Below are 27,728 nucleotides of genomic sequence, written 5' to 3'. Positions count from 1 at the left end.
GTGAGACCGTCTCACACAAGTTTTTGCCATATTTAAAATAGTATGACCTAAATTTTCAGTGACAGTTTGATATGTAATGTCAGTCAAATATATTTTTTTCTAGAGCAGGTCTTTTATGAGACGGTCTCACGAATTTTTATCTATGAGACATGTCTACCATATCGATATTCACGATAAAAAGTAATACTCTTAGCATAAAAGGTAACACTTTTACATGGATGACCCAAATAAGAGATCTGTTTCACAAAATACGACCCGTGAGACCGTCTCACACAAGTTTTGTCTTTTTTATATTAGTTTAACATTTTAAAATTAAAATTTTAAAGATCCAAAAAATAAAGTTCAAATAAATATTAGAATTAAAGAATCATGTATCCAGATTGATATATTGATGTATTTTTAAAAAGTTTAAATACATATACAATATAATTATAATAAATTAAAAATATTAAAATTTTATATAGTTAATTGATTGATTGCAAATATTTTAACATATTTATTTTCTATTTTCAGGTACAAATAATTCTTTTATTTATTTTTATTTGATATATCATAAAAAATAAAATTGTTTTTTTTTTTACTTAAAATGATTGAAATTATTTTAAATTTGATTATTTATCAATATCGAAAAATCATTGTACTATTTTTTTAGAAATAAAAATCATTCAATAAATATATTGAATCGATTTGAATAATTGAAGTATATTTACAATAAGGTTACTATTTACTTATTTATCATTTTTGGTAAATTAAATCAATAAAAAAAATATTATAGATAAAAGTATTTTAAATAAAAAAAAATTCCCACATTCATATGTTACTTTAAATAATGTATTTAAATCATAATCATATATTATAAAATTTATAAAATTATATGAAAAATTCATATATATCAATAAAAATCCTATAAAACAGATATATGTTGAAATATTATTTAAAATGTGAAAAATATTTGTGTTGAAAATGTGAATGTTGAATGTTGAAAAATAGATGTTGAATATTGAAAATTAGTGTGTGATGATGTAGGTAATGATGTATTTTATTTTTGGATTATGTGTAAAGATTTCCTATAAATAGATCTCTCATTTGTGAAGAAAATCACAATTGAGTAGAGAGAAAAATATTATAAAGTGTGTTGGTTGGTAAATTTTGAGTGTTTGAGATTTTTACTTTTTACCATAAATTTTTACTTTTTCACAACACGTTATCAGCACGAAGCTCTAAAAGTCCTACATATTTTTCCAAGCTCCAAACAGAAGAAAAAGGTAACAAAAGTAATTATATTTATTTTACTGTTATTTGTTTATTGTGTATTTATTTAATATACAATATAATGTTATTATTAGAAATAATAAAAATAAATTTTTCATAAACTTGTTATAAATCCTGGGAGGATGTTAAGACGACATCCCACACTCCCGGCAAGGGATACGACAAGTATAAAAGCCTATAAGGTTTTAAACAAAATAAATTATGACAGTCGTTATAATATTATGATATGATATATATAATTATTTAAACATGTCTAATATTATATATACCATATTATTACCATAAAATTATACAAATACATACATTTATTCTTTTATTCACCAACGGTCATAAACGGTAACAAAACGGCTAGTTTTTGCCCTATAAATATGATCTCTCAAACTCATTCAATCACCCCAACTTTCTCTTCTTCTCTAAAATTATTCTTCATCAAATTTTCGGAGAAAAAAGAAATGTCTTTCGCAAGGTTATTTTTAATTATTTTAGTTATCATACTCACGAGTCTTGTATTTATCGGAGAATATCCTCCTCGTGTGTTTTCTTTATTTTTACGAATACTTGTACTTGTTGTTTATCCATTACTTTGTATTGCAATATTCATTAACTAATAAAATGCATCGTGATTTTTAGTACCACCATGGCAAACTTGACAAAGCTCGAATTCATCGCTCTTGACATTACTGGGAAAAATTATATGCCATGGACTCTCGATGTAGAAATGCATCTTGAGTCATTAGGTCTAAATGAGACCATAAAAGAAAATGGCATATGCACATCACAAGAAAAGGCAAGAGCCATGATATTTTTGCGTCGACATCTCGACGATGGATTAAAATGTGAATATATGACTGAAAAAGATCCCATGGCTTTATGGAAGGGATTAAAAGAAAGATTCGAACATATAAGGGAAGTTATACTTCCGATCGCTAGGGATGAATGGAATACGTTAAGATTCCAAGACTTTAAAAAAGTCAGCGATTACAACTCGGCGATGTATAGAATAATCTCGCAATTGAAATTTTGTGGGCACGAGATTACAGAATTGGAAAAGCTTGAGAAAACATTTTCCACTTTTCACGCATCGAATATAACTCTACAACAACAATATAGAGTGCGTGGATTTTTGAGATATTCTGAACTTATCGCCTATCTCCTTGTGACGGAAAAGAATAACGAGCTATTAATGAGAAATCATCAGGCACGACCTACTGGTTCAACGGCATTTCCTGAAGCAAATGTCGTAAGCAAAAATGAATTTAAATCTGGCAACCAAAATCAAAGTTATAGACAAGATTTTGGTCGAGGACGAAATCGAGGTCGTGGTCGTGGTCGGGGACGTGGAAATAGTCGTGGTCGTGGACGCGGCCGTGGTTTTGAAAATAATCGAGATAGTTACTTCAATAACTCATCTCAAACGAACGTCCCAAATCATCCACCGAAAAGGCATCAAGAGAACATGAGTGTAAATGAAAATCACTCAAAAAGATTTGAAAGTTCTTGTTTCAGATGTGGTACTCCAGGACATTGGTCCCGTATTTGTCGAGCCCCTGAGCACCTTTGCAAACTTTATAAAGAATCAATAAAGGGGAAAGAAAAGGAGACCAACTTCGCTGAAAACAGTGAACCTTTGAGTAATTCAACTCATTTTGATGCTGGAGATTTTCTGATTGATTTCTCAGACAATGATCAATTTGCGGGTGGAATAAATATGTAAAACATTTTATTTTTCATGTAATTGTATGATAATATTTTATCGTGTGTTATATTTTGGCATATGTATTGTATTGTATTTTTATAAATGTATTGTCAGTAATTTTATTTCATTGCATATTTTTTTGAAGTTCAAATATAGAAAATACTATGAACAAAGATGAAGTTTGCATACCTGATAGTGGTACAACGCACACTATCCTCCGAGATAAAAGATATTTCTTGGAACTAAAACCAACAAAAACAATGGTGAATACAATATCAGGTCCTGTAGACTTGATTAAAGGTTGTGGTAAAGCACAATTTTTGTTACCTAATGGTACAAAATTTTTGATCAATGATGCTTTATATTCACCACAATCGAAAAGAAATTTGTTGAGTTTTAATGATATATATTCCCATGGGTATGATACTCAAACAATGAATGAAGGGAATGAGAAATATATGTGTCTTACCACATATAAATCAGGAAAGAAATATGTAGTTGAAAAACTACCAATGCTACCTACTGGATTGCATTATACATATATAAGTCCAATTGAATCAAACATGGTAGTTGATAATTCTTCAATACTGATCAATTGGCATGATCGATTAGGACATCCTGGTTCAACAATGATGCGAAGAATTATAGAAAATACACATGGTCATCCATTGAAAGACCAGAAGATCTTTCAGAATAATAAGTTTCGATGTAAAGTATGTTCTCTCGGAAAACTTATTATAAGACCATCACCAACCAAAATCCAAACTGAATCACCAATGTTTCTTGAACGTATTCAGGGTGATATTTGTGGACCAATCCATCCACCATGTGGACCATTCAGATACTTTATGGTATTGATTGATGCCTCCAGCAGATGGTCACATGTATGTTTATTGTCAACTCGAAATGTTGCATTTGCAAGATTACTTGCTCAAATAATAAAATTGAGGAATCAATTTCCCGATTATACAATCAAGAAAATTAGACTTGATAATGCTGGTGAATTTACTTCCCAGACTTTCAATGATTATTGTATGTCTATGGGAATCATTGTTGAGCATCATGTTGCTCATGTACATACACAGAATGGATTGGCTGAATCATTGATTAAACGTCTGCAAATGATTGCTAGACCAATGATTATGAAAACAAAGCTCCCTATTTCTATATGGGGACATGCAATTTTACATGCTGCTGCATTAATTCGTATCAGACCAAGTGCATATCATAAATACTCCCCTTTGCAGCTTGCATTTGGTAAAGAACCAGACATTTCTCATCTGAGAATTTTTGGATGTATGGTGTATGTGCCTATTGCACCACCACAACGAAAGAAAATGGGACCTCAGAGAAAGGTTGGAATTTATATCGGTTATGATAGTCCATCAATCATTCGATATCTTGAACCTCAGACAGGCGACGTGTTCACAGCACGTTTTGCTGATTGTCATTTTAATGAGGAAATCTTCCCAATGTTAGGGGGAGAACAGAAACATACCGAAAAGAAAATTACGTGGTATGTATCATCATTGTTACATATGGATCCAAGAACAAAACAATGTGAAAATGATGTACAACAAATTGTACACTTGCAAAGAATAGCAAATCAAATACCAGATGCATTTGCAGACACAAAAGGGGTAACTAAATCATATATACATGCTGCAAATGCCCCTGCTCGAATTGAAATTCCAAAGAAACAAATTGAAAATACTCATGATGTCATTAAACGCCTGAAGCGTGGAAGGTCAGTCGGTTCCAAGGATAAAAATCCTCGAAAAAGAAAATTCATAGAGAAACACGATGATCACAAAATAGATAATGATGTTCCTGAAGAAACACATGATGATCACAAAATAGATAATGATGTTCCTGAAGAAACACATGATGATGAAAATGTTCTGTCAGAACCACAAACTGACGAGAATCGTGAAATATCTATCAATTACATTAATACTGGAAAAATATGGAACCGAAAAGATATAGAAGAAATTGATGATATATTTTCTTATAATGTGGCAATCGACATCATAAATGATAATGAAGATCATGAACCAAAATCTTTTGGTGAATGTAAAAATCGACAGGATTGGGTAAAATGGAAAGATGCTATCCAGGTTGAATTGGATTCGCTAAATAAACGTAATGTTTTTGGACCTATAGTCCTTACACCTGAAGGTGTAAAACCTGTTGGATACAAATGGGTTTTTATTCGAAAGCGAAATGAGAAAAATGAAATAGTAAGATATAAAGCTCGACTTGTTGCACAAGGTTTTTCTCAAAGGCCTGGAATTGATTATGAAGAAACGTATTCTCCAGTGATGGATGCAATTACGTTTCGGTATTTGATTAGCTTGGCGGTATCTGAAAATTTAGAAATGCGTCATATGGATGTTGTTACAGCTTACTTATATGGATCACTTGATAGTAATATATATATATGAAAATCCCTGAAGGATTTAAGATGCCTGAAGCACAAAGTTCAGAACCCAGGGAATGTTATTCTGTGAAATTACAAAGATCATTATATGGGTTAAAGCAATCAGGTCGAATGTGGTATAATCGACTAAGTGATCACTTGATGAAAAAGGGATATGTAAATAATTCAATATGCCCTTGTGTTTTCATTAAGAAAACAACATCCGGATGCGTAATTATTGCTGTATATGTTGATGATTTAAACATCATTGGAACGAATAAGGAAATTCAAGAAGTTGTGTCATATTTGAAGGAAGAATTTGAAATGAAGGATCTTGGAAAAACCAAGTATTGTCTGGGTTTACAAATTGAACAAAAAGAATGTGGAATGTTTGTTCACCAGACAAATTATACAGAAAAGATCCTTAAACGTTTTAATATGGATAAAGCAAATCCTTTAAGTACTCGAATGGTTGTTAGATCATTAAACATAGAAAAGGATCCATTCCGTCCATGTGAAGATGATGAAGATATTCTTGGTCCAGAAGTACCATATCTAAGTGCCATCGGTGCCCTTATGTACCTTACAAATTGTACAAGGCCTGATATATCTTTTGCCGTAAATCTGTTGGCAAGATTTAGCACATATCCAACAAAGAGACACTGGAACGGAATTAAACATATATTCCGTTATCTACGAGGAACGACAGACTTGGGACTTTTATATTCAAAGGATGCTAATTCAAGTATGATTGGTTATGCTGATGCTGGATACTTATCTGATCCACACAAGGCACGTTCCCAAACTGGATATGTATTTACTCGTGGAGGCACTGCAATTTCTTGGCGTTCACAGAAACAAACGCTCGTAACTACTTCATCAAATCATGCTGAGATTATTGCACTACATGAAGCAAGTCGTGAATGTGTGTGGTTAAAATCAATGACCCAACATATCCAAATCTCATGCGGATTATCATTCGATGAGAAACCTGTGATACTATATGAAGATAATGCTGCATGTGTTGCTCAAATGAAAGAAGGATACATAAAAAGCGACAGAACTAAACATATTCCTCCTAAGTTCTTCGCATTCACCAAGGAGCTTGAGAAGAATAAATGTATTGATGTTCGTCACATTCAATCAAGTGAAAACTCATCAGATCTCTTCACAAAGGCACTTCCTACGTCAATATTCAGAAAGCACATATATAATATTGGGATGCGCAATCTACGAAATTTGTGAAGAATTGTTCATGTCAACATCAGGGGGAGTTTACGTGACTCCACTCTTTTTCCCTTACTATGGTTTTTATCCCAATGGGTTTTTCCAAGTAAGGTTTTTAACGAGGCAGTACAAAACACGTAATGAAGACATCATCGTATCATGATCATCATCACAAGGGGGAGTGTTGAAATATTATTTAAAATGTGAAAAATATTTGTGTTGAAAATGTGAATGTTGAATGTTGAAAAATAGGTGTTGAATATTGAAAATTAGTGTGTGATGATGTAGGTAATGATGTATTTTATTTTTGGATTATGTGTAAAGATTTCCTATAAATAGATCTCTCATTTGTGAAGAAAATCACAATTGAGTAGAGAGAAAAATATTATAAAGTGTGTTGGTTGGTAAATTTTGAGTGTTTGAGATTTTTACTTTTTACCATAAATTTTTACTTTTTCACAACAATATTCAAAATTTTGTGAAAATGTTAAAAATATATGAGATTTTAAAATAAATAAATTATTTTTTAACAAAATATGTATTTTAAAAAGTCAACAAATATATGCTGGGTATACGCTGAATGTAAGAAATTTCAAGCAGGGAAATCAATATTTGGCACTTCGATAGATTGGCTTTACACACCTCCACGAGTCTCCGCCTCCACCTCCACCTCCGCCGCCAGTCCCACGGCCATCAACGATAGCTATTAACTCCCTAGTGGTTCTTTAAATCAATGGCTGCTTCATCTCCACCCCCTCGCACTCCGTTCCAGAACCAACGCCACGGCCAGGAATCAAATTTCTTTTCAACCCCGGTTGGGTGGCCTAAAGGCGACAAAAATCAGCTAACAAAAAGGTCTTTTGGGATTCAGTCGGTAAATATGCCTTCTTTGCAGAGTATTGATTGTGGAAAGAAGAGCAATGTGTTACAAGAAGCGGATAAAAGTGAAATTGAAGCGTGTAGCGCTGTTAAAGATGAGCTTTTTGTTCGGTTCTTTCGCGAGGCATGGCCGTATTTTTTGGCTCATAGAGGCAGCACTTTCGTCGTTGTTGTTTCTGCTGAAATAATTGATAGCCCTCATCTGGATCATATTCTCATGGTACTTTTTTTTTCTCTTTCTTTGATTTGATCACTTACTTTTAACAGATATCTGTGCTGTATATATCAGCAGGAATTTGAAACAAGAAGTTTATTAATCCTTTTTTTTGTGGCGTTTTCTTATTTTTTTTAATGGTCCGGAAACGAATCTATGTTTACAAATTATCATAGTTGCTTGGTGTTGTGCAGGACATCTCTCTCCTTCATGGGCTGGGAATCAAATTCGTTCTTGTTCCTGGGACTCATGTTCAAATCGACAGGCTTCTCGCCGAGAGAGGTATCAAAATTATCTCATTTTTGTTATGTTTCATTTACATGCAGATGATTGGATTTCTGTATTTGGTGAGCTGCTGTGTCTTGATATACCTCTATATATATATATATATATATATATATATATAAGAATCTTAGTGGTCCCATTTATCAGAAGTGTTTTATTTCGTGTGTATAGTTTTTCTTTCATATAGTGTTAATTGCCATGCACTGTGTGCCAGGGTCCGAACCAAAGTACGTTGGTAGCTATAGAGTTACTGATCCTGATTCTCTTAGAGCGGCAATGGATGCTGCAGGCAGAATTCATATTCTGATTGAAGCGAAGCTGTCACCTGGACCTTCATTAAGTGGCGTTCGACGGCATGGAGATAATAGGCGGTGGCATAATGGTGTCTCCGTTTCCAGCAGTAATTATCTTGCAGCTAAGGTTAGAATTCTGGCATTCCGAAGTCTGGCTTGTATTATCTTTAGAATGCATATGATTGAATAATATTTGATGAATACGTTTGGTGTTCAGCTTGTTATTTCCTCGTTATCATTCTTCATTTTGCAGAGAAGGGGAGTGTTTGAGGGTATTGATTACATGTCCACTGGTGAAGTTAAGAAAATAGACGTTGCTCGCATGCAGGAGAAGCTTGATCAGGATTGTATTGTAATTTTAAGCAATCTCGGTTACTCGAGTTCTGGGGAAGTGTTAAATTGCAAGTATGGTATATGGCTTTTGATAGGTGTTTTCGTTACTACATGCAGGATGTGTGTAGTCTCTAATATCCTTTGTATGAGTTTTTCAAAATTCAATTACTGTTGAAGCTAAATATGGGTGAACATGATGATATGGTTCCAACTTGAGATACTTTTGGTTATCAAATTATGAATTTTATCTTCATGGAAGATGAAATATATATCTTCGTTAAGTTCTTTTTCCCATAATTCATGCATGAGTATCGTTGCTTGCGAAACTTCAAAATACGACTTCTGGTTAGCCACTTCACAAGAGTTTTAGCTTTTGATGGACATAGTTTATTATATGGTATAAAAGTTGTCAAGGATTTAAACTTCAAGTTGATCTTGGATGCTTAATATTTGGATCTTTGTGCGAATAAATATATTCTGCTTTCCCCCGCAATGCAGCACTTACGAGGTTGCTACAGCATGTGCCTTGGCTCTTGGTGCGGAGAAACTAATTTGCATCATTGATGGGCCAATCTTGGATGAGTCCGGAAGACTTATTCGGTTTTTATCCCTTCAAGCCGCGGATGTGTTAATTCGGGAAAGAGCTAAACAAAGTGAGACAGCTGCTAAATATGTACAAGCTGTTGCTCAAGATGATATTCCTTCTGTTGCGTATGAGAATTCAGATTACTCATTCCCTTTTCCGAAAGGGAAGGCTTTTAGTCCCCCTCCCAAATTTCAAAATGGTGTTGGCTTTGACAACGGGAGTGGATTTTGGTCCAGTGAACAAGGTTTCGCCATTGGAGGTCAAGAAAGACTGAGTCGATTAAATGGTTACCGTTCGGAATTAACTGCTGCAGCTTTTGTTTGCAGAGTAAGTCTTCATGATTTTATGACAATCTTCTTTTACACATCTCTGATTATATTATTCTATATTTGTCCTTCTATATGTTATTAGGGTGGTGTCCAGAGAGTTCATCTACTGGATGGTACTGTTGGCGGTGTTCTACTAAAAGAACTGTTTCAAAGAGATGGAGTTGGTACAATGGTGGCTAGGTATGTACGTTTATTTAGCAGATGAATGCAAATCGTTCTCATTTGGTATGTTTGTGCTTTACCAGATGCTCATTTTACACATCAAAACTGGAAACCAGATTCCCAAATCGCCGCATATTTAAAAAAATTCAGGCTGTTCAGCGCAACACGGGGGGTCCTCTTGCAATTTACCCCATAGGTGTGTGTAGAACTGCAAATTTTATTACTCAAAAAAGAAAAATAGAATTGTAAATTGTAGTTTAAAGGGGTCTTGAACTTGAGCTTGAGGCAGCTAATTGTCATATGTTTGTGGTGTTTATTACTAATAATGACTATTTGGTATTGTTGAACTATGATTTTTCTACTAAAATATTATTAATGTTGCATTTATTTGTCAGCGATCTGTATGAAGGGATGAGAATGGCTAGGATTACGGACCTCGAAGGAATCAAACAGCTTTTGCTACCTTTAGAGGAGTCTGGCACATTGATAAAGAGAACTCAGGAAGAGGTTAATAACTTTGACTTGTACGTTCATTTGACCTTACGTTTTTGATCTTCAATCTATTTGCTTATCATTTCCTTCAACTCCAGCTACTCGAAGCATTGGATTCATTCACTGTTTTGGAAAGAGAAGGCCATATAATAGCCTGTGCAGCTCTTTTCCCTTTCTCTGAAGAGAAGTGCGGAGAGGTAGCTGCTATAGCAGTTTCTCCTGAATGTCGCGGCCAAGGACAAGGAGACAAATTGCTTGGTATATGATATAACATTTTTTATTCAATTTCTTGAGTCGTTTTTTTGTTTTTGTGGAAATTCTGATTAGATATTTAAGACACTCATTGTCACGCATTTTGTTCATGAATAAGTCTCAAGCTAGTTTGATTCCCATTAGCTCCGTTCCATTTATTTCCTATCTATTTTGAGTTGTATCACATGTTTCTGTTATTTTGTTTTTCAACAGATTATATTGAGAAAAAGGCGTCCTCTCTTGGGCTGCAAATGCTTTTCCTGCTAACAACACGAACAGCAGATTGGTATGGACTCGTGAATATAAAAATTCAAAAAAATACTGCCGAATTCTATTTCTTGAATGAAACCAAAATCATAAAAATTAATTCAACAAGTCAAAAATCTAGGACTTGAAAGTTTTATTTATGTTTGTATTAGGTTTGTCAGGCGTGGGTTCTTGGAATGTTCCATTGAATCTATACCGGAGCAGAGGAGAAACAAGATCAATATATCTCGTCGATCCAAGTATTACATGAAGAATATTCGGCCTGATACAAGTGGTATTCCTCTCAATGGTTCTTTTACATGATTTCTGGTAATTTTTATTGCCCAGTGAAGAAATTTTTTAAATTTGTCATCTTTTAGGATTTCCTGATTCTTTCTTTATGAGATCAATATAAGCATGTATAATGTAATTATTGGAAGCTATTTAAGTTCACCGAAGCTTGAAAACTTTACATAAACTCACCTCTCGAAATAAGACAAAAAACAGACTACCAAGTTGTTTAACCAGTTGCTTTAGAAAAAGTTGTTTGGCCCAGGTTTCGGACATAATTTTTTTGGGTCTAGACCTCCTGCTAGAACCACAGAGGATACCGGGTGTTTCAACTTTGGGTTTTTTTTAAAAAATAATATAAATTTAAAAACTATTTATTAAAATATTGCAAAAGTGTGATTGTTATCAAAATATAGCTATCCGGCATAGATTCTTCCGGATTCAAAATTTATATATAAAAAAAGAGGTCACTGATTCAAATGAATCTGTGACATATTGTCCGGATTGCTATATTTTGATAACAATTTCACTTTTGCAATATTTTAATAAATAGTTTTAAAATTTATATTAGTTTTTAAAAAAGCCCTTTCAACTTTCATGCTAACTTATAGGTAGTGCTCCTCCAACCTTTTATATAAGTGCTACAAAGGGTCACATGTTTTCTTTTTCACGTGTTTATATTATGCATGAAACAAAAAAGATACACGTGACGTCTGTTTAATCCTTAGATTAATACTACTAATAATGTAAATAAATGTTTACGTCTTCAACTTTAACATAAAGGGGCCCATAACTTTTGTCGAATTTTGGATTGAATGATTTCAATAACACCAAGTAACACGAGTGAATATGAGACACGTCCATGTACCATTCGTGCGATAAACCCATATCCTTCTTCATACATCTTTACGACAAGATGCCTCAAGAATAAATTCATATCCTTCTCGCCCTCCTAAAATATGATATCATTTACATAGTCCAGACCTTTCTACGCATGGAAAATGTCGTGCCATCAAACACTTGGTATTCTCCAATAATTTGAATGAAACTGCAAAACAAGAGTTCGGCACACAACTCCGACAGAGAAAAAATTCACGTAACACTACATTAAAATAACAAAAAAGGCCGGAAGACCTACATGGATGGTCAATCTCCGAGGATCAAAAGGTTAAAAACAAAATTGTGTTTCTTATATATCTTATTAAGCAAATATGGCTTCCGTTCCGAGACCGCCTCAAAAAATGATATTAATGTATGCAAAATGTTTTGGAAAGATGTTCTCAAGGCCTAAGTACAAGGGAGACTCCGAATCTGGGAATGTTATCCAAGGCTTTGGTATGGAATTCGCTGGATATAGTCACCACTGATTTCTGCATAATCTCGTGCTGCAAAACAGTAGCTAGAGTGCCATGATTGTTGAGCTTCATTTTTACGAGTGTCAGGTGGTCAAGGGCGTAAGATCCTCCCACGGTAAAAGTATTCTCATTCGCCGACAATTTTCGGGTGAACTCAGCCACAGCAGCACCCTTCTGCAACTGATCTAAGTAGCGTATGCATGAGGTCTTTATGGTGTCCCCTTTGTCACCCCTGCGCCGCAAGAAATGAGAAACTAATTTTTTCTTCTTTTAATAAGACATCAAAAGAGAATTGAAAGAGATACGGTAGAACTTTGTTCATAATTTTGAGAAATTTACAACAATCAAATTCAGTAAGAGCATGAAGGACTTACAAAACTATCGACAAACAGGATTCAGGTTGTGTCACAGTAATGCCAGCAGTATACTTCACTAGTTTTTTAGACGAGGTCTCATAGCCAGCTTCAACTCCCAAAGCAAAGGTGGGAGTACCAAGGGTGACTGAAAAATCGATTGGAGGGGATTGGTTAAGACCCACGGCAGTAGCAATAGATGCATGAGGGTGGAAGTACTGAAACTCCAGCTGCACTAGCAAACGCAGCAGCAAGTTAGAGAACAAAGAAGGATACTTAAAACTTGCGTGAAGTTTTAAAAAAAAATGGGGCAAGCAAACACCTTGCCAGAATCATAATTTGGAAATTTCAGATTGGCAATAGTCTTTGATGAGGGGATGATATCGGCAACAGTTAAATTTACTGAGATCTGCCAAAACAAAAAGTGGGATCAGAAATTATGGTCGAACAAGTACAGTTTGATCGAGAATCTGTAGGTATTCTCACATTCGATTCTGTATCAACTTTGACATCTGCAGAAGTATTCTTGTACATGTACTGGGCCGCGACATCACCAGATGTGTAGCCTCCTTTTTTCACAGTGGATGTTGTGAGGGCCTACATTGAGAACACAGAGGAAAAGTAGAAAGTGTTCTTTCATTTACTAAGATACGTCAAATGACAGCAGAGAATATGATGCAAAATGAAGCCAACTGACGTTTGACTGTTTGAGGTAACTGCATGCATACATACAATAGCAGAAATATATAAAAACAAGCTAGTAAAAGACCCCTTTATGCAGGGATGATATCTGCAGCATGTCATTTTCAAATGAACATTTATCGATTAGTGTTTTTAGTCTTTCTAAGAAATCCACTTTGCACTGAGTACCAAGTAATCCAAGTAAAATAAAAAAAACTGATCTATCACAAAATATATAAAGAAATAAATAAAAGGAAAACCATCTACGCCTCTCGCCTTCGTTCTCCCCACCAACCAAACAAAAAAATTAATACAGAAGATGGAAAGGCATAAATGCCATGGAGAAAATTTGTGACAGGACACGGAATATAAATAAACATTGAAAAATCCTAGCATTTGATGACAGAGAATGATCACAAGAAAGTGCACTTGTTCGCTAAACAAGAGTACGAAAACAACATAATCCAGACAGAAACAGGAGCGTACGAATGCAGAAACACATTCCAAAAGTATGAAGAATCCAGCGAGTTCATCCATAATTAATAAGTTAAGAATACATTCATAACATACAAATTTTTTTATGTACACAAAATTCATTGAAAATGAAGTACAATAACAAGCTGATGAAAAACTAGCATTTTCGATGGACAAAAAAATGTCAGTAACATCCAAATCAAAATGGCAAGACATTATAGTAAATGAAAATTCACTAACAAATGCGCTTATCAAAAACCATTTAAATCCAAAAAAATCAGAGAAGGAAATATCAGGAAAAAAAATAAAACAAGAAGCATTAAAAAAAATCACGTACAAACGCTGGCATACACAGACATATTATATTCGCGGATTGGGGGTAAAAGGTAAGAATTCATACCACTCCGGATTCGCTGTACGTGGAAACAGAGAATTTGTGATCCGAAATATAGTCCTTGATCAGCAGATCTGCACATAACGAGTAAATACAACGTTAAATCTAACAAAGAGAGGAAAAACTTAAAAAAATTAAAGTTGGATCGGAGAAATCAAACCTTTGGCTTTCTTGCCGAAATCCGAGAACAAACCCGGTCCCTTGCTCATCTCTCCACCCTAATTTTGTATTTGCTGTGTCGAATTCAGAGTACGAGGGCTCGAGACTGAAAGATAATGGGGATTTTTTTGTTGGTTTGGGACTGTTGGAGATATGTGGGTGGCTTTGAAACTGGGCAATGGCAGTGACTCTGATATTTAAAAATCCCCTCCATAATACTCTTATTTACATTTCGCTCCTATCCTTTCCCTGCTGGCATTTCAAGCCTTCGTGAATGGCATGACAGGGCTGCATATTGTGTCCCACCATTTCGATTTTTATTTTGTTTGTTGATATTAATTTGTATGTACCAAGAATAATGACTGCACTCAGACAAAAACATGATAAAACAATATAGTGACTAACATAACATTCATAATTAATTCTTGTCATTTTAGGAATCAGTAATTTATAATTTTGATTAATGATGCAAAAAACTGAAGATAATATCACTAAAATATCTATTCAATACACGTGAATATCGCTAATAAATAAGTAATTATTAATGAGTGATACGTTTTTTTTTTTGGGAAAGCAAAGCCAAATTGCTGAGGTAGTTAGGGGCTGTATAATTTCCCATTCCTTATCCCACATGGAATAAATTACAAATAGCGACATGAATCTGTTGTATAAAAGAACGAGCCCAAACTCAATCAAAATCAAGCAGCTGCGCAGTGAGCACAAAGCGAACTATTCTTTCGCCTTTTACTAAAGAATACCGTGTGCTCGCTGCATACAAGCAGCATACTCTGATTTTTGGAGGGTCCTTGCCCATTGGGCAGAGACCCCGTCAATCCAAGTCTGAACTTTTTGTACTGTAATCATAAATGTACTTTTAAGTAAATATTGTAAAACATTAATTATAGTTAATATTTTGCTGTAGCTTATTACTGTAATTAAAATGATATGTTTATTATACTTAATTCTTAGTATTATCACTATAACGGCGAAATCAATCTGCACGATAATAGGTTTGGTATTTTAAATGAATTAATGGTGACCTAATTCTTCGCACACATCCCTGCTCGTTCTCTTGGCAAATAGCCACTTCTAATTTCTTCAGGCAACCAAAAAATTTGAGTGGCCAGTTCGAATAGAAAACTATTTAAATTTCGTAGAAAAAAAATTGACAACTTATTTTTTTTTCCTTGATTCGGAGGGCACTATATAATTTGTGAGACAGACAAATAGCATTTTAAACCTTTGTAAAAAGGAAAACTCACGAGCAAGGAAATCTATAATTTGTGAGACAAATAGCATTTTACACCTTGGTAAAAAGGATTTCAGATTATGCTTTTGTAGTTATAAACCAATTAGTGTGATAAAATGACAGATTGTGGATCAACACAATAAATGAACAAGATTCTTGGACGAAAAAATACCCAACTTTTTCCCTCTCGCCTCACACCAAACACAAATGGGAGGAGGATGCTGAATCAATTCATAACTGTTCATGTTGAAGTCTAAAAGCAAATGCTTGTGAATGGATCAGCCAATATAGCATCACACTCAACTTGTAAACGCAATTAAATGTCTAAATAATCCGTACAATCATATTACAGAAGCAAGAATGATCAGAAACCCGGAATAATCCATTGGTATCTGGCACTTGGTCTCACTGAGCACGACCCCGGCTGCTTTCTACATTCCTTATAGGGTAGAAATAAGGATGAGCCTGCAAAAAATTACTACCATCAATAAATGGATATTTGGAGAGGAGAGACCATTGTCTAATTTAGCGTGTGGAAAAGGCACCGAATATATAATAAGCCAACATGTAGGCTTTATCTATGAATAAAAAATAAAATTTTTTTCCAATAAATTTCTCAGAAATGAAACCACAAATCAGTAACACAACCCAATGATTTCACAATTGAACGGTTTTAATTAGCATCGATCACATTTTCAAAAGCCAAAAAAACTATTTCCATGTGAAGGGAGTGGTGGTAGTTGAAGGAAGACTTTTACCATTGCTTCCTTTGCGGTAGGCCTTTCTTGATGATCATATCGTAACAGTTTGTCAACAAAATCAATAGCCTTAAAAAAGGAAAGAATAATAAAAGAAAATAATGTTTAGAAACACTGAAAAGTGAAATAGTACAAGTATTAGATTGTTAATAGAATACAATGCTTACATCGGGAACAGCCAAGTGTTGATTATCAGAGTTAATGAACTTCGTCCATGGCTTTCTGCTATGTCTAGATTGACAAAGCACAGAGATTCTCAACTTGCGATAATCATGCCTGTAAAGCGAACAAGTTTCAGGTTTATATAGCTACCTTCCGACAAGGGCAGCAAGATTTGGGTCCAATTCCAAGTGGTACTTATTCAAATATGCATTCAAATCATCTGTTCCCAACACCTGTCATCATATAAAAACTGCATAATTTTTGCCATGCACGATATCATGGTTTTTGACTCAGTTTATTGATAGACATGTGATCACAAACATTAATAGGAAGCAAAAGAAAACCAGCATATGTTTCAAATATATACTTTATTCACAAAGAGCAAGAACGAGGTAAGTAGTCTGGCATCATCTTAGCACGCAAGAAACTCCAACATAACTTGGTAGTGTACGCACAATACAACAGGTATTTGAAAAGAGGCATTTCCAGTACAAAAATTCAATATTATACCTTCGCAATCTTGACCAGTTGATCATAATTGTCGTGCCCATAAAAGAAAGGTTCCTTGCGAAATATCTGTAGACACATGCTATCACACTCAGTTTCATTTTCAGGGTAAACTTGGGGATATCTTGGAAAATTAAATGTTCAACCTCCTCATCACTGCCACCCATGGATGACATGCAAGCAGATAAAAATCTATCGACTAGAGCCTTTTGGGAAAAATCATAAACTTAAATGCTCGCACAATTCTAAAATCTATCCAATCAAATGACACTAGAAGTGCAAATTAATTAGAGAGGTTCAACAATGAGTCATCAATCATGTATCGGAAAATTCATAAACAGAAATGCTCATACAATCACAATAATTAATCTTTTGCATGCAGAGATGAGAGCTGGGCAGAGATCATGATTCATGAAGAGACGATAAGAGCCAAGCACTTCTGAGGAATGAAAGACGATGAGAGCTTAGCATATACAAGGGTTGCGCTAATTTCAGCGCCTTCAGCTCCTGTTGCTCCTTCTGCAGCTGCCGGTTCCCGTCCGTTAGGGTCTCGCAGCACTTCTTCAAGAATTCACAGTGTCTTACATGAGAGCCGAGCAGAGATGAGAACCGAGCAGAGATGATGAACAGACAATGAGAGCCGAGCAGAGATGATGAACAGACAATGAGAACCGAGCACTTCAGAGGTAGTTCAACTATTACAAATTTTGGGCATTAAAAGCCCAAATCCCAAAGCATTTTTACTAATTTTCCAATTAGTCTTCATAAATTTCAATTTTTTTCAATTAACCCCTAAAAATCTTAAATATTTGCAATTTTTCTCAAAAGTATCTGTGTCGTATCCATGGCATATCTGAACCGTGTACAAAACGTATCCGACTGGTCAAACCTCGAAAAATTCAACGACACAAAATTTGGCAAATCCAACACACGTATTTGCGTATATCGTATCAGTATCCGTGTCCGATACTTCAAAAAACAAAATTTAGGGTATCCATGCCACATAGATGCCAATGTTCAGGATTTTAAAATCATCCAACAGAATGGCACTTGAAGTGTAGCTTCATCAGAGAAGAGGCCTATCAAATGATATGTCTAGGTCCATTTATAATCACATGTCCATAAAAGTTAATAAGACTCGTAAAAGTTCTAGCATGTAAAGAACAATTATTTTCCAGGGAGGGGAGCGAAAATAAATGCATACCATTCCTGCAAACATACAGCCCAGGCTCCATAAGTCCAAGGAGTAGTCATAGTCTTGCAAATCAACGAGGAGCTCAGGTCCCTTAAAATACCTAGAAAATGCAGTCCATAAAATAAAATAGATGAAGATCAGCCTATCAAGAAAAAATACAACCAAAATGTAGAAGATTATGCTACAACGGGAATAATATTTGTAAGCATCACTATCAACTTCGGTAATAAATTAAAATACATACCACTTAACATATAGAACCAATTTTTAATATAAAAATCCAGTAGGTCAATACTCAACAGTAACTACAGCAACAAAGACACAGAAACCATAAAGGATGAGAAGGCAAACCTTGAAGCTACACGAACGTTGTACTCTTTCCCAGGATGATAGAATTCAGCTAGTCCCCAATCTATAAGACGGAGTTTGCGCTGCTCATGATCTATCATGACATTATGAGGCTTGACATCACGATGCATGATACCTTGAGAGTGGCAGTAATCTAAAGCCTGCACATAGTAAAGAATAAACAGAATCTTTGAAATCAAAATAAACAACAATAACAAATCATATTATGGAAGAGTAATAGAGTACCATTTTTCTTTGTGGGGGGTGGGGGTGGGGTGTTTAGTGATTCATCAAGAAAAATTAAAGAAAGCACGGTATTACTATAGACAGTTAATAAATATGAGCAAGACTAAAAAAATAGAAGTCATGGAACAGATTACTGAATTAAAGCCAAATCCATCAAGTGACCTGTTATGTGACTCTTTGAGAACCCAGAATCATAATTCCAGAGCCACACTGCCTATAAGCTGGTTTTACAACATGAGGATGGCAACCACAGCTAATTTACAATCATTACCTATCAATGACATGTGCGCACTAATTTCTTCTCTAAGCAATTATTGTGACCTGATCCCATATTTTTTTCACTATTAGCGGCTGTATAAAAATGAATCCAACAGAATACCAAAGCAAATTATAAACTAAATGTGCGTTAATCTATTATACTGATAACATGGACACCTGAGAATATGCTGACACAGTAAAGTGAAATGTTTTTTTAGGATTCAGGAATCCAATTATATTTTTTGCCCCTTCTTCTCCCTCATAATCAAACTTTTCCTCGACATAATCGTTTGGGTCCTATGAGTATCCACAATGATACAAGTCAAATCCCAGATGAGGAAATATAAAAAGGCAAGCCCACTCTCCGTCGAAACAAATGAAATTATCGCGGAGATAACACGTTCAAAAATTAGCCAGATCAACCCAATGTAGAGGTTCAGAAAAACAAATGATTGGTCCATCTATGATTCACTCATGATATTAGTAAAGATGGAATTTGAGATGAACACATGAGACTTCATGGCTTCAAAACATGAGGAAGAAAACAAACTCACCTTTAATAGTTCATATATGTAGTATCTAATATCGAAGTCTGAAAGTGTGGGATACAGCATTTTAAAGTCTGTATTGTTCACATATTCAAATATAAGACTCGGTGTCTTTGATTGCTGGTCTCTTACAATATCAAACAACTTTACAATATTAGGCCCACCACAAAGATTCTGTAATATTTTTATCTCCCTCTTGATCTGCACCAGTAAATATGATTGTAAGTCCTCCAATATATTCATCTCCATGCTCCAAAAGAAGCATCGAACCCTTTCAAAAAAACAAAAAAAAAAGTAAAAATGAAAATATGGGTTGAAACATTATAAGAACCACCTGCGATTTTACAGATAACTATAGCCTGCGTAGAAAAATTCTACAAAATCTCATTCATAAAACCAGGAACAAACACTTTTCTAAATTGAAGCAGAATGCCACAATCTTGGTGCACTTAAATCCATAAGAACCAAACATACCATAACTAAGGGCAGAAAGTCTAAGAAACAAACAGCAGACAGCTAAAAAAAAGTCGGACAGGTTTAGACATGGCAACCCATTTTACATCAAAAGCGCACACTTTTCAAAGAGGCATAAACTAAATAGGCAAGATATACTTCGATTCCTAGGTTCAGAAAGCCTCCAAGATAGGGTCCAATACATTTACTAACCAAAAAGTAAGAAGAGAGCAATCTGACTTATATTTATGCACAACCGTTGCTAAAACAAATGGAGTTCAGAAACACAAATTTCTTAATTGATAACCCCCAACCCCCTTTCACATAAGGTTTGGCCACCTGTTCGGATCTTCATGCAATCCATTCACCGAAAACATATGTGATGAAGGTATTGCACTCTTTGATTTAATCAGAAGCTTTTCATATATATGGTAAAATAACAGGGATTCTGCAACACTAAACTCTATATAGTGAGAACTCAATAAATAATTCGCATCACAAACTTTGCCATTAACTTCAATGTATCCCTTCATTTATGGTATTCATTAAATTTAGATCTCAAGTATTAACCGCAAAAAAACAACAGAAAGTAGTTTAAATAGACAATAATTAAATTGAAATTAGACAAAATGCGCAAAGGTAAAAGAACCTTTTTCTTCTTGACAGGTTTAAGGATCTTGATAACGCATTTCTCATTGTTGGTGGCATGAACACCCTCAAAAACCTCACTATATTTCCCCCTCCCCACCTTTCTCGCCACCTCATAATCATCCTGTTCCCTATCAAGCCCAATCAATCAAAACCCTAAAACATCACAGAAAAACAAAAAAAAAAATCAATTCCAAGAACCAAAATCATGTAAAAATAATCCGTTACCCCCATTGAACAGTGAGGGACTCGTAATCCCAATACTCCTTAGGGCGGATAACATTCACGTCGGGGTAAACCCGCGCCCTGGATGGGGCCCCAGACCGGCGAATAGATTTTCCTATCTTCTGAGCCATGGTCTCAGAAACAGATACCCCGGAGATTCGACTGATAGAGGACAACTGCTGCTTCTGGTTCTGCGGCCGCGGTGATGGCTTTTCTTGTTGCTGCCGAATTGAGGTGGATTCGAAGGCGATGCGGCGGAATAGAGCGGCCGGCGTAGAGAAGAGGCGATGAATTGGAAAAGGCCTCACGGCCGTGAAACGGAACAAGGGTTTCTTATAAATATATAGTTATTTTCATTGTTAATAGGACCCCTCCCAATTGGAACCCTTTTTCTTCCCCCAAATCAGAGACGAATACGACGTCATTTTTCGATCGGATAACGTTGGGCCAATCGTGAGACTGGGCTTTTCCGAATATTTATCCACACAGGTTTGACAAAGTAATAAATGTTTAGCCCGGAACATAGGAATATTGTGACTACATAATTATTTTTTGCTATAGAGATTTACTTCAATCTAACCTAATTGAAGAAAGATCTTACATAATCAATGAAATCTACCCTTGAATGTAAGAATATTTTGGAGATCACGTAAGTTTATCCACTTAATCCTTAACCTAGACCGACCATCTCTGCTGCGGATTATTTTGAAAGCTAGTAACGAAAATAGTAGTGTTTGTATATGATTAAAAAATAGATTATGAATTTTTCTGAATTCTAGAATAATATGAGGATTTTTATTTCATTTAAAAATAAAATGGCATGGGAAATTTAAGAAAATTTGGATTATTCAATAAATACGCAATACAAAAATAAAACAACATAAAAAAATATACTTGGTACACAGTAATAATGTTGCTTTTTATAAACTTCATATCAAAATAGAATAATATAATTTATAAGAAAAAATGGGATTTTTTTATGTACACCGGGGGTGGGGGAATATTTTGAAAGTTTTTTTTATACTTTTTTATAGAATTTTGAAAATCCATAAAATTAGGTTTTTACTACCCTTATTTATATGATGTATTAATGGTTAACGATTATCACTTAAATTTATATAATGTCTATTTCCTGACACTTTGGCTCCGTTTGATACGTGTGATAAGATAAGTAAATGATTAATAATTAGAGTGATTAAAAAAATGAGATATATGGATTAATAGTATAGTGGGATAAATAACATGGTGTTTAGTTTGATTTTAAAATGATGGATTAATTTTGTAAATTTTATTGTAATGACCAAAATGCCCCAAATGCTAATTAAATATATATTTTTAAAATAATTAGATAGATAACTAAATATTTATAATTATAATTTACATTTATTAAAATTAATTTAAATCATTAGAATGGAAAAATATTTATTTTCATAAAAAAAATTAATTAATAAGATTACAAATTTATAAAAATTTAATTTAAGATAGATTTGCATTACAATTTATTTTCTTTAAAATGATTGAAAATAATTAAAATATATGAAATTAATTTATAAAAATATAATAAAAATTTAAATATTATATTAATTATTAAATTTTCACTAATTTTAATTTTTGAAGAAAACAATTCAAGGTTATTATGGTCAATATACAATCTTATCATTATCACTATAAAAAATTATTAATTATAACACCCTCAAAGGGATATTTAATCACACAAATAACATCAACGTTCGTGGATGAGTGTTCCAGACTTATTAATGTAAAACGTCGTTCATATTAATCTATGTCCTTCAAATTCAAAGACTTTATTTATGTTCTGTAAATTTAATGTAAACTTATAATGTTTATCGTACATGAAGAAATGGAACGTCGACTCGGAGATCCCACGAGGCAGTTTGATGATGGCTTGACACGGGATCCTCCTAGCGCGCGTAGAGCTTATTAATTAATTTTTTTATATTGTCCGTGGGGTGAATAGGCGGCAGAGGGTGTATGGTAATGGCTTGGTCGCAACTACAATTTATCCCGAGGCCATGACTCCAAAACCCAGGGGGCCATGTGGTGCTAGACCATTAGCTGCAGCTCAGGAGGAGGCATATGTTACGAGAGAGGAGGCAAGATTCCACGCAGCAGGAGGAGGAAGCCATGAGCAGGGCTGATGCGCGACGACGACGGCTGTACAGATTGCATTTGCTATGGCTGCAGCCACACAGGGGCACGATTGCGCACAGTCAGAGTGCGAGACTATGATGTCATGTATTTCGTAATTGGAGGGGACGGTTTGACTACTCGTTGTTGGGATGGCACGCGGAGCACCGACCCAGACCCCACACGGCAGCTATTAGAGTATTAGAGCTCTCAAACGGGACGGGTCCGGCGCATTTGCCAGCTACGACGATCAGGGTCCCTCATGTGCTTGTGGCTCCCACAGTTCCGCCAGTCGCAGTGGCGTATCAGCTGGCATTTAGTATCCACGGTAGGACGAAGAAGACGTCGACTTCTCAAATGACGATGAGACTCAGGCTCCCGATGAGACATTATTTTAGTGAGTCTTTTGGTATATCTATGTTTGGGTGATGTTCGTACAATATTTTGTTGACACTAAATGATTTATTTTGGGAAACAACTATGTACGTACAAATTACAATTATTTGGGTTTGTCTATATTGTGATATATTAACACTTTTGATGTTTCTTATGATCGTTTAGATTGGTCCATAATCAAGGTTAGTTATTTAACCGTTGCTCAAATTAGCTATGGTTTTACTAAACCTTAACTATTTTTAATGATGTTTAAGAAAAATCGTGGGAATATTTTGCCACAGTTTTTAATAATTGTTGCTAAAATAGCTATGATTTATATAAATCGTCGCTAATATCAGCAATGATTTTTCAAAACCATTGCAATTTGAGTGCGGCTGTAATTTTAGCATTGTTATTTAATTCATCACAGAAATCGGTTCAGCAACGTTTTTAACAGTCGGTTTAGAAATCGTTTTAGCAACGTTTTGAATGACGATATAATTAATTCAATTTGATTATTCATGATAGATGTTATTTACACTTAATTGTTTGGGTCCGTAAAATATAGTAAGATCAATACAAATTGGATGTAAATAAGATTGAAAAGCCAAGACCCTCCTTACTTTTAGAGGTTCATAAAGATCGATCTGGAGGACGCATAATTTTAAGCGAGTCTTAGTTTAGTTTTGTTTGACATATATTATTTTCTGGAAAATGCTATATATACAAATTGAGTTACGATTTAGTCTTATAAAATGAACTTGAAATTATAAAATTATACATGTAATTTATTTGGAAAAAATCTTTTCAAAAATATATATAATATTTTTTTTTTCTAAATTTCAAATACACTTTATAACTTAACGTGTAACCAAATTTGTACATGTAAAATGACCCTTGTTATTTTTTCTTCAAAAGGAGAAATTATTAGCTAGCAAAGACCATAATCAAGGAAGCCAATGCATTATTAACTACTAGTACATCGATGGACGCGTACAATGTTTTTTTGTAATTAATTTGATTTATATTTAAATGATAATCAAAATGTAATTATAAGAAATAGTGATGGACTATAGTGTAATTTTTATTAAAATAATAAATAAGAAAAAGATATGAAAAAAGACCATAATAAGAATTGAACCTACAACTTGATACTTGAAAATAAAGACTTTATTAGCTGAGCCACATGAGACTTGATTCAAAGTTTTAACACTTTATTAATATATATAATTATTAAAACAGATCATGACACCAAAAACTAGTTACTCTAAATGTCTCATACTTAATAATATTGTATAGATATATAGATAAACTACTAATTTTAGACAAAAAAATGAGAATTTAAATTTAAACTCAAATAGTCCTCAATATTGGGACATGATTAAATAGAATGGCGTACAATTCCCGATATTTGCATTAAAGCATCGATATAAATTCTTGCTCTCTAAATGTTAGTAAATTAAGCACGTGATTATCTGTTCATTTCCAGTGTTGATGCTCTTCGTTTTGTGTATTTTGAGGAATTAAATTAGCTCAAATTAAATAATTTTGGCATTTTCCCGAATTTTATTGTATTGTCGAGAATTTCCCTAAACAAAAAATTCCAAAATAATTAAGAATCCCCAATCTGTTTTTCACACAAATATGTCCTCTTGCATTTGAATTCCTCAGAGTCATCGCTTTAGTACTAAATTAAAATTCAACTCCCTTGTCTTCACTTGATTCCCCCTATATGCTTACTTCAAGATTCTTCTAATTAATATTCATTACATACTCATCAATTTAATTAAATCTTAATTTTTTATAAATTTGGACCATTTATATATTAAGGACAAGATAAGACAACGAAGTGAGTCAAGTTATTTTTAAATTAATAGAATATATAATTATGAATTTTAATATAATATTTACCCGAATTATTTTAATCAAATTTTTGTAATTCTATATATCCCGAGAATTTTAAATGAATTTAGAACAAATTGAAGATGCCGGAGATCGCATTAATAATATATAGAGCTGTTTTTTTTTTTTTTTGTCTTTTTAATACAATAAAATGTTTTCCCTCCACTTTTAGTCTTTTTTCATTTTAGTGTTGACACGACGACACCTATTATTAACATGATATTAGAAATTGCCTCATGTCAGTACTCCAATAAAAAAATAACTAACAATGATCGAATATTTTTCTATTTTCGATGTGGGGGTGGAAGGCGGGGCGACGACATATTTAATCTAAAACTTACGTATCAGTAGATGAAACAAAATAAAATAGAACAAAAGATTAAAAAGAAAAAGGAGAGAGTGTCACATGCGGAGGTGCGAAAAGATCCAAACAGAGAATGATAAAAAAGGATCGCATATGGACCCGTTTGAATGATCCAATATATGGAGTGTGATCTTCACATGTTACTCCACATTTGCAATTTCTCTTCCGTCGCTTACATGCCAGGTTTCTTTCATTTGTCTGGTGGATATCACTGGATAAGTTTTTTATGCACATTTTTGGATATTTGTACTTGGTTGTGCTGCTGCTAGCTAGTGGCCTGGATATACACATGCACAGAGTTTTTTCTGCCACAATCAAATTAAAATATAGGTTTGATAGGTTGTTCACCATCGTGTCCACCAATAAGATGTCACCCATCTATTGGTTCACCACAGTATCCACTCGTGAGGTGATATATATATATATATGTGTGTGTGTGTGTGTGTGTGTGTGTGTGTGTGGGGTACATTCCTGCAAGTAGGAAATACTTGTCATTTGTCAATATTAAAAGGAGTATGAAATTCCTGAATCAGAGGCTCGCCCTCATGAATTGTTAAATTGACATGGAAAAAGACCTTTCCTTGCGCTAATGTTGATTGCATGCAGCACAAATATTTGGCTGCGTATTGAGTCATCCGAGGGTCCCTGGATTGCGAAAACCTAACATGCAACTATTCCCCGTCTATTTAATTTTACTTCCTCACTCTCACTGTTGTTGGAGATACAACATTTCTACACTATTTAATTACGTATTATGTCACCTTTAGGGTTCACATGCTTATCTATTGTCTCAAAGTGTGTAAAATGGGTCATAAACTTTAGTTTGTGTGGCAACTAGCCAAACAAATAAAAATTTTGGGAGATTCTTTTTATTCCCTTAATCTATATGTGTCTATTATATAGTTTACTCTTCGGATAAATCATCCCATTCGTAGAGTAAACCCGTGGATATACATTTGAATCTCACATATATTTTTCATGTCTTTTGTGTATCTAATCTTATTTTTTTACTAACAGATAGTACATGTTGGTGTATCATATACTTTACCATGACAAACCAAAAGAGCGCACGCAAATATAAACACATATAGCTAGGCACACACACATATATAATTTTGATATGATGTCAACTAATCATGTTCAACTCTATGCACACCGCTAAGATATATATCATCCACCTATTGAGTACAATGAAGCATATCGAAATTGTACATCCACTATATTAGTGTCATCTTAGTTGTGAACAAGATTGGTTTCGTAACGTAATTTCGTCCAGTCTTTTAATAACTACCCTCGTAAAAAAAAGCTTGGGTCCTCCCCTCGATAATTCCATCTACGTACGTTTAAATATTTCTGACATATGATTCAAACTAATTGTATGAAATCAAATAAACAAGTCCATAGACACAAAAATCATAGCCACATCAAAAGGGTATAAATAATGTTGCGGTGCTGAAGTGTTTATTAACAGTTTGTCCCCACTTCACCCAGAGAATATATATGACACAAATATAGAGGAATTCTTGAAGTAGGTGAAGTTAGCAGCGGAATTTTTCTATTATAAGGATTTGTAACCCTCAACAAAAATGATTTGCGCATCATGAGTCTATACACATAGCTCGTGAGTAAGCCAAAGCTTTACTGCGTCCAGCCTTCACTGTTACGTGACAAATTACAAGTCCCATATGTTGACAAATACTGATGCCTGGCCGGCCACCTCACATGTTACCAAAACCTACGCCTAGTGGAATTAATCTTGCCTCCTAAAATAAAAATTTCAAAATATATGTTATTTCTTAAAAAAGTATACATATATAAAGAGGGTAATTGATTTTGGAGATGTCTAATTACTGCTTTTATTTGTAATTCTTATTTTTAAAATAATAATAATTTCAATAAAAGTTACTGATAATTAAATAAGTACTTGATTAATATTTTCACACACATGAT

At 34.1% G+C, this 27,728-nt stretch overlaps 3 protein-coding genes and 1 non-coding gene across 9 annotated transcripts; 2 read left to right on the top strand and 2 right to left on the bottom strand.

The window, feature by feature from the left end:
* The first annotated feature begins 7,187 nt into the window (after positions 1 to 7,187).
* On the top strand, positions 7,188 to 11,235 carry LOC140823607 (probable amino-acid acetyltransferase NAGS1, chloroplastic). Of its 2 annotated transcripts, XM_073185034.1 has the most exons (10): positions 7,188 to 7,713; positions 7,902 to 7,989; positions 8,207 to 8,412; positions 8,539 to 8,690; positions 9,117 to 9,531; positions 9,616 to 9,713; positions 10,091 to 10,202; positions 10,286 to 10,445; positions 10,653 to 10,725; positions 10,859 to 11,235. In XM_073185034.1, the coding sequence occupies exons 1-10, from the start codon at positions 7,348 to 7,350 to the stop codon at positions 11,007 to 11,009; spliced, it is 1,821 nt and encodes a 606-aa protein (XP_073041135.1). In that variant the 5' UTR covers positions 7,188 to 7,347; the 3' UTR covers positions 11,010 to 11,235. The 2 variants fall into 2 exon arrangements, 1 of the variants encoding a protein (XP_073041135.1); XR_012116247.1 differs by lacking the exons at positions 10,653 to 10,725; positions 10,859 to 11,235 and adding an exon at positions 9,779 to 9,891.
* A 769-nt stretch (positions 11,236 to 12,004) lies between these two features.
* LOC140823606 (mitochondrial outer membrane protein porin 2-like) lies at positions 12,005 to 14,610 on the bottom strand. Its single transcript, XM_073185033.1, has 6 exons — positions 14,394 to 14,610; positions 14,240 to 14,307; positions 13,171 to 13,281; positions 13,007 to 13,093; positions 12,706 to 12,914; positions 12,005 to 12,563 (listed from the first exon to the last, which is right to left on the bottom strand). Exons 1-6 carry the CDS (start codon positions 14,440 to 14,442, stop codon positions 12,257 to 12,259), a joined length of 831 nt encoding a protein of 276 aa, XP_073041134.1. The 5' UTR covers positions 14,443 to 14,610; the 3' UTR covers positions 12,005 to 12,256.
* Positions 14,611 to 15,096: 486 nt separating this feature from the next.
* Positions 15,097 to 15,213, top strand: LOC140824942 (U5 spliceosomal RNA). The gene has a single exon (XR_012116554.1). It is a non-coding gene; the product is annotated as a U5 spliceosomal RNA (small nuclear RNA).
* Positions 15,214 to 15,887: 674 nt separating this feature from the next.
* Positions 15,888 to 21,362, bottom strand: LOC140823605 (casein kinase II subunit alpha-4, chloroplastic). 5 transcript variants are annotated; one of them, XM_073185031.1, is made up of 11 exons: positions 20,993 to 21,362; positions 20,766 to 20,895; positions 19,828 to 19,934; positions 19,670 to 19,737; positions 18,615 to 18,772; positions 18,273 to 18,363; positions 17,072 to 17,137; positions 16,712 to 16,794; positions 16,567 to 16,630; positions 16,400 to 16,468; positions 15,888 to 16,106 (listed from the first exon to the last, which is right to left on the bottom strand). In XM_073185031.1, exons 1-11 carry the CDS (start codon positions 21,045 to 21,047, stop codon positions 16,047 to 16,049), a joined length of 951 nt encoding a protein of 316 aa, XP_073041132.1. In that variant the 5' UTR covers positions 21,048 to 21,362; the 3' UTR covers positions 15,888 to 16,046. The 5 variants fall into 5 exon arrangements, with proteins under 5 accessions (XP_073041132.1, XP_073041131.1, XP_073041130.1 ...); XM_073185030.1 differs by having other exon boundaries at positions 19,828 to 19,864; positions 20,993 to 21,360; XM_073185029.1 differs by having other exon boundaries at positions 19,670 to 19,934; positions 20,993 to 21,359.
* Positions 21,363 to 27,728: the final 6,366 nt, after the last annotated feature.

Source organism: Primulina eburnea, chromosome 2 (assembly GCF_022965805.1).
Source record: "Primulina eburnea isolate SZY01 chromosome 2, ASM2296580v1, whole genome shotgun sequence".
NCBI lineage: Eukaryota > Viridiplantae > Streptophyta > Magnoliopsida > Lamiales > Gesneriaceae > Primulina > Primulina eburnea.
The sequence above is the reverse complement of the archived record's forward strand: the minus strand, read 5'-3'. Positions and strand labels throughout refer to the sequence as shown.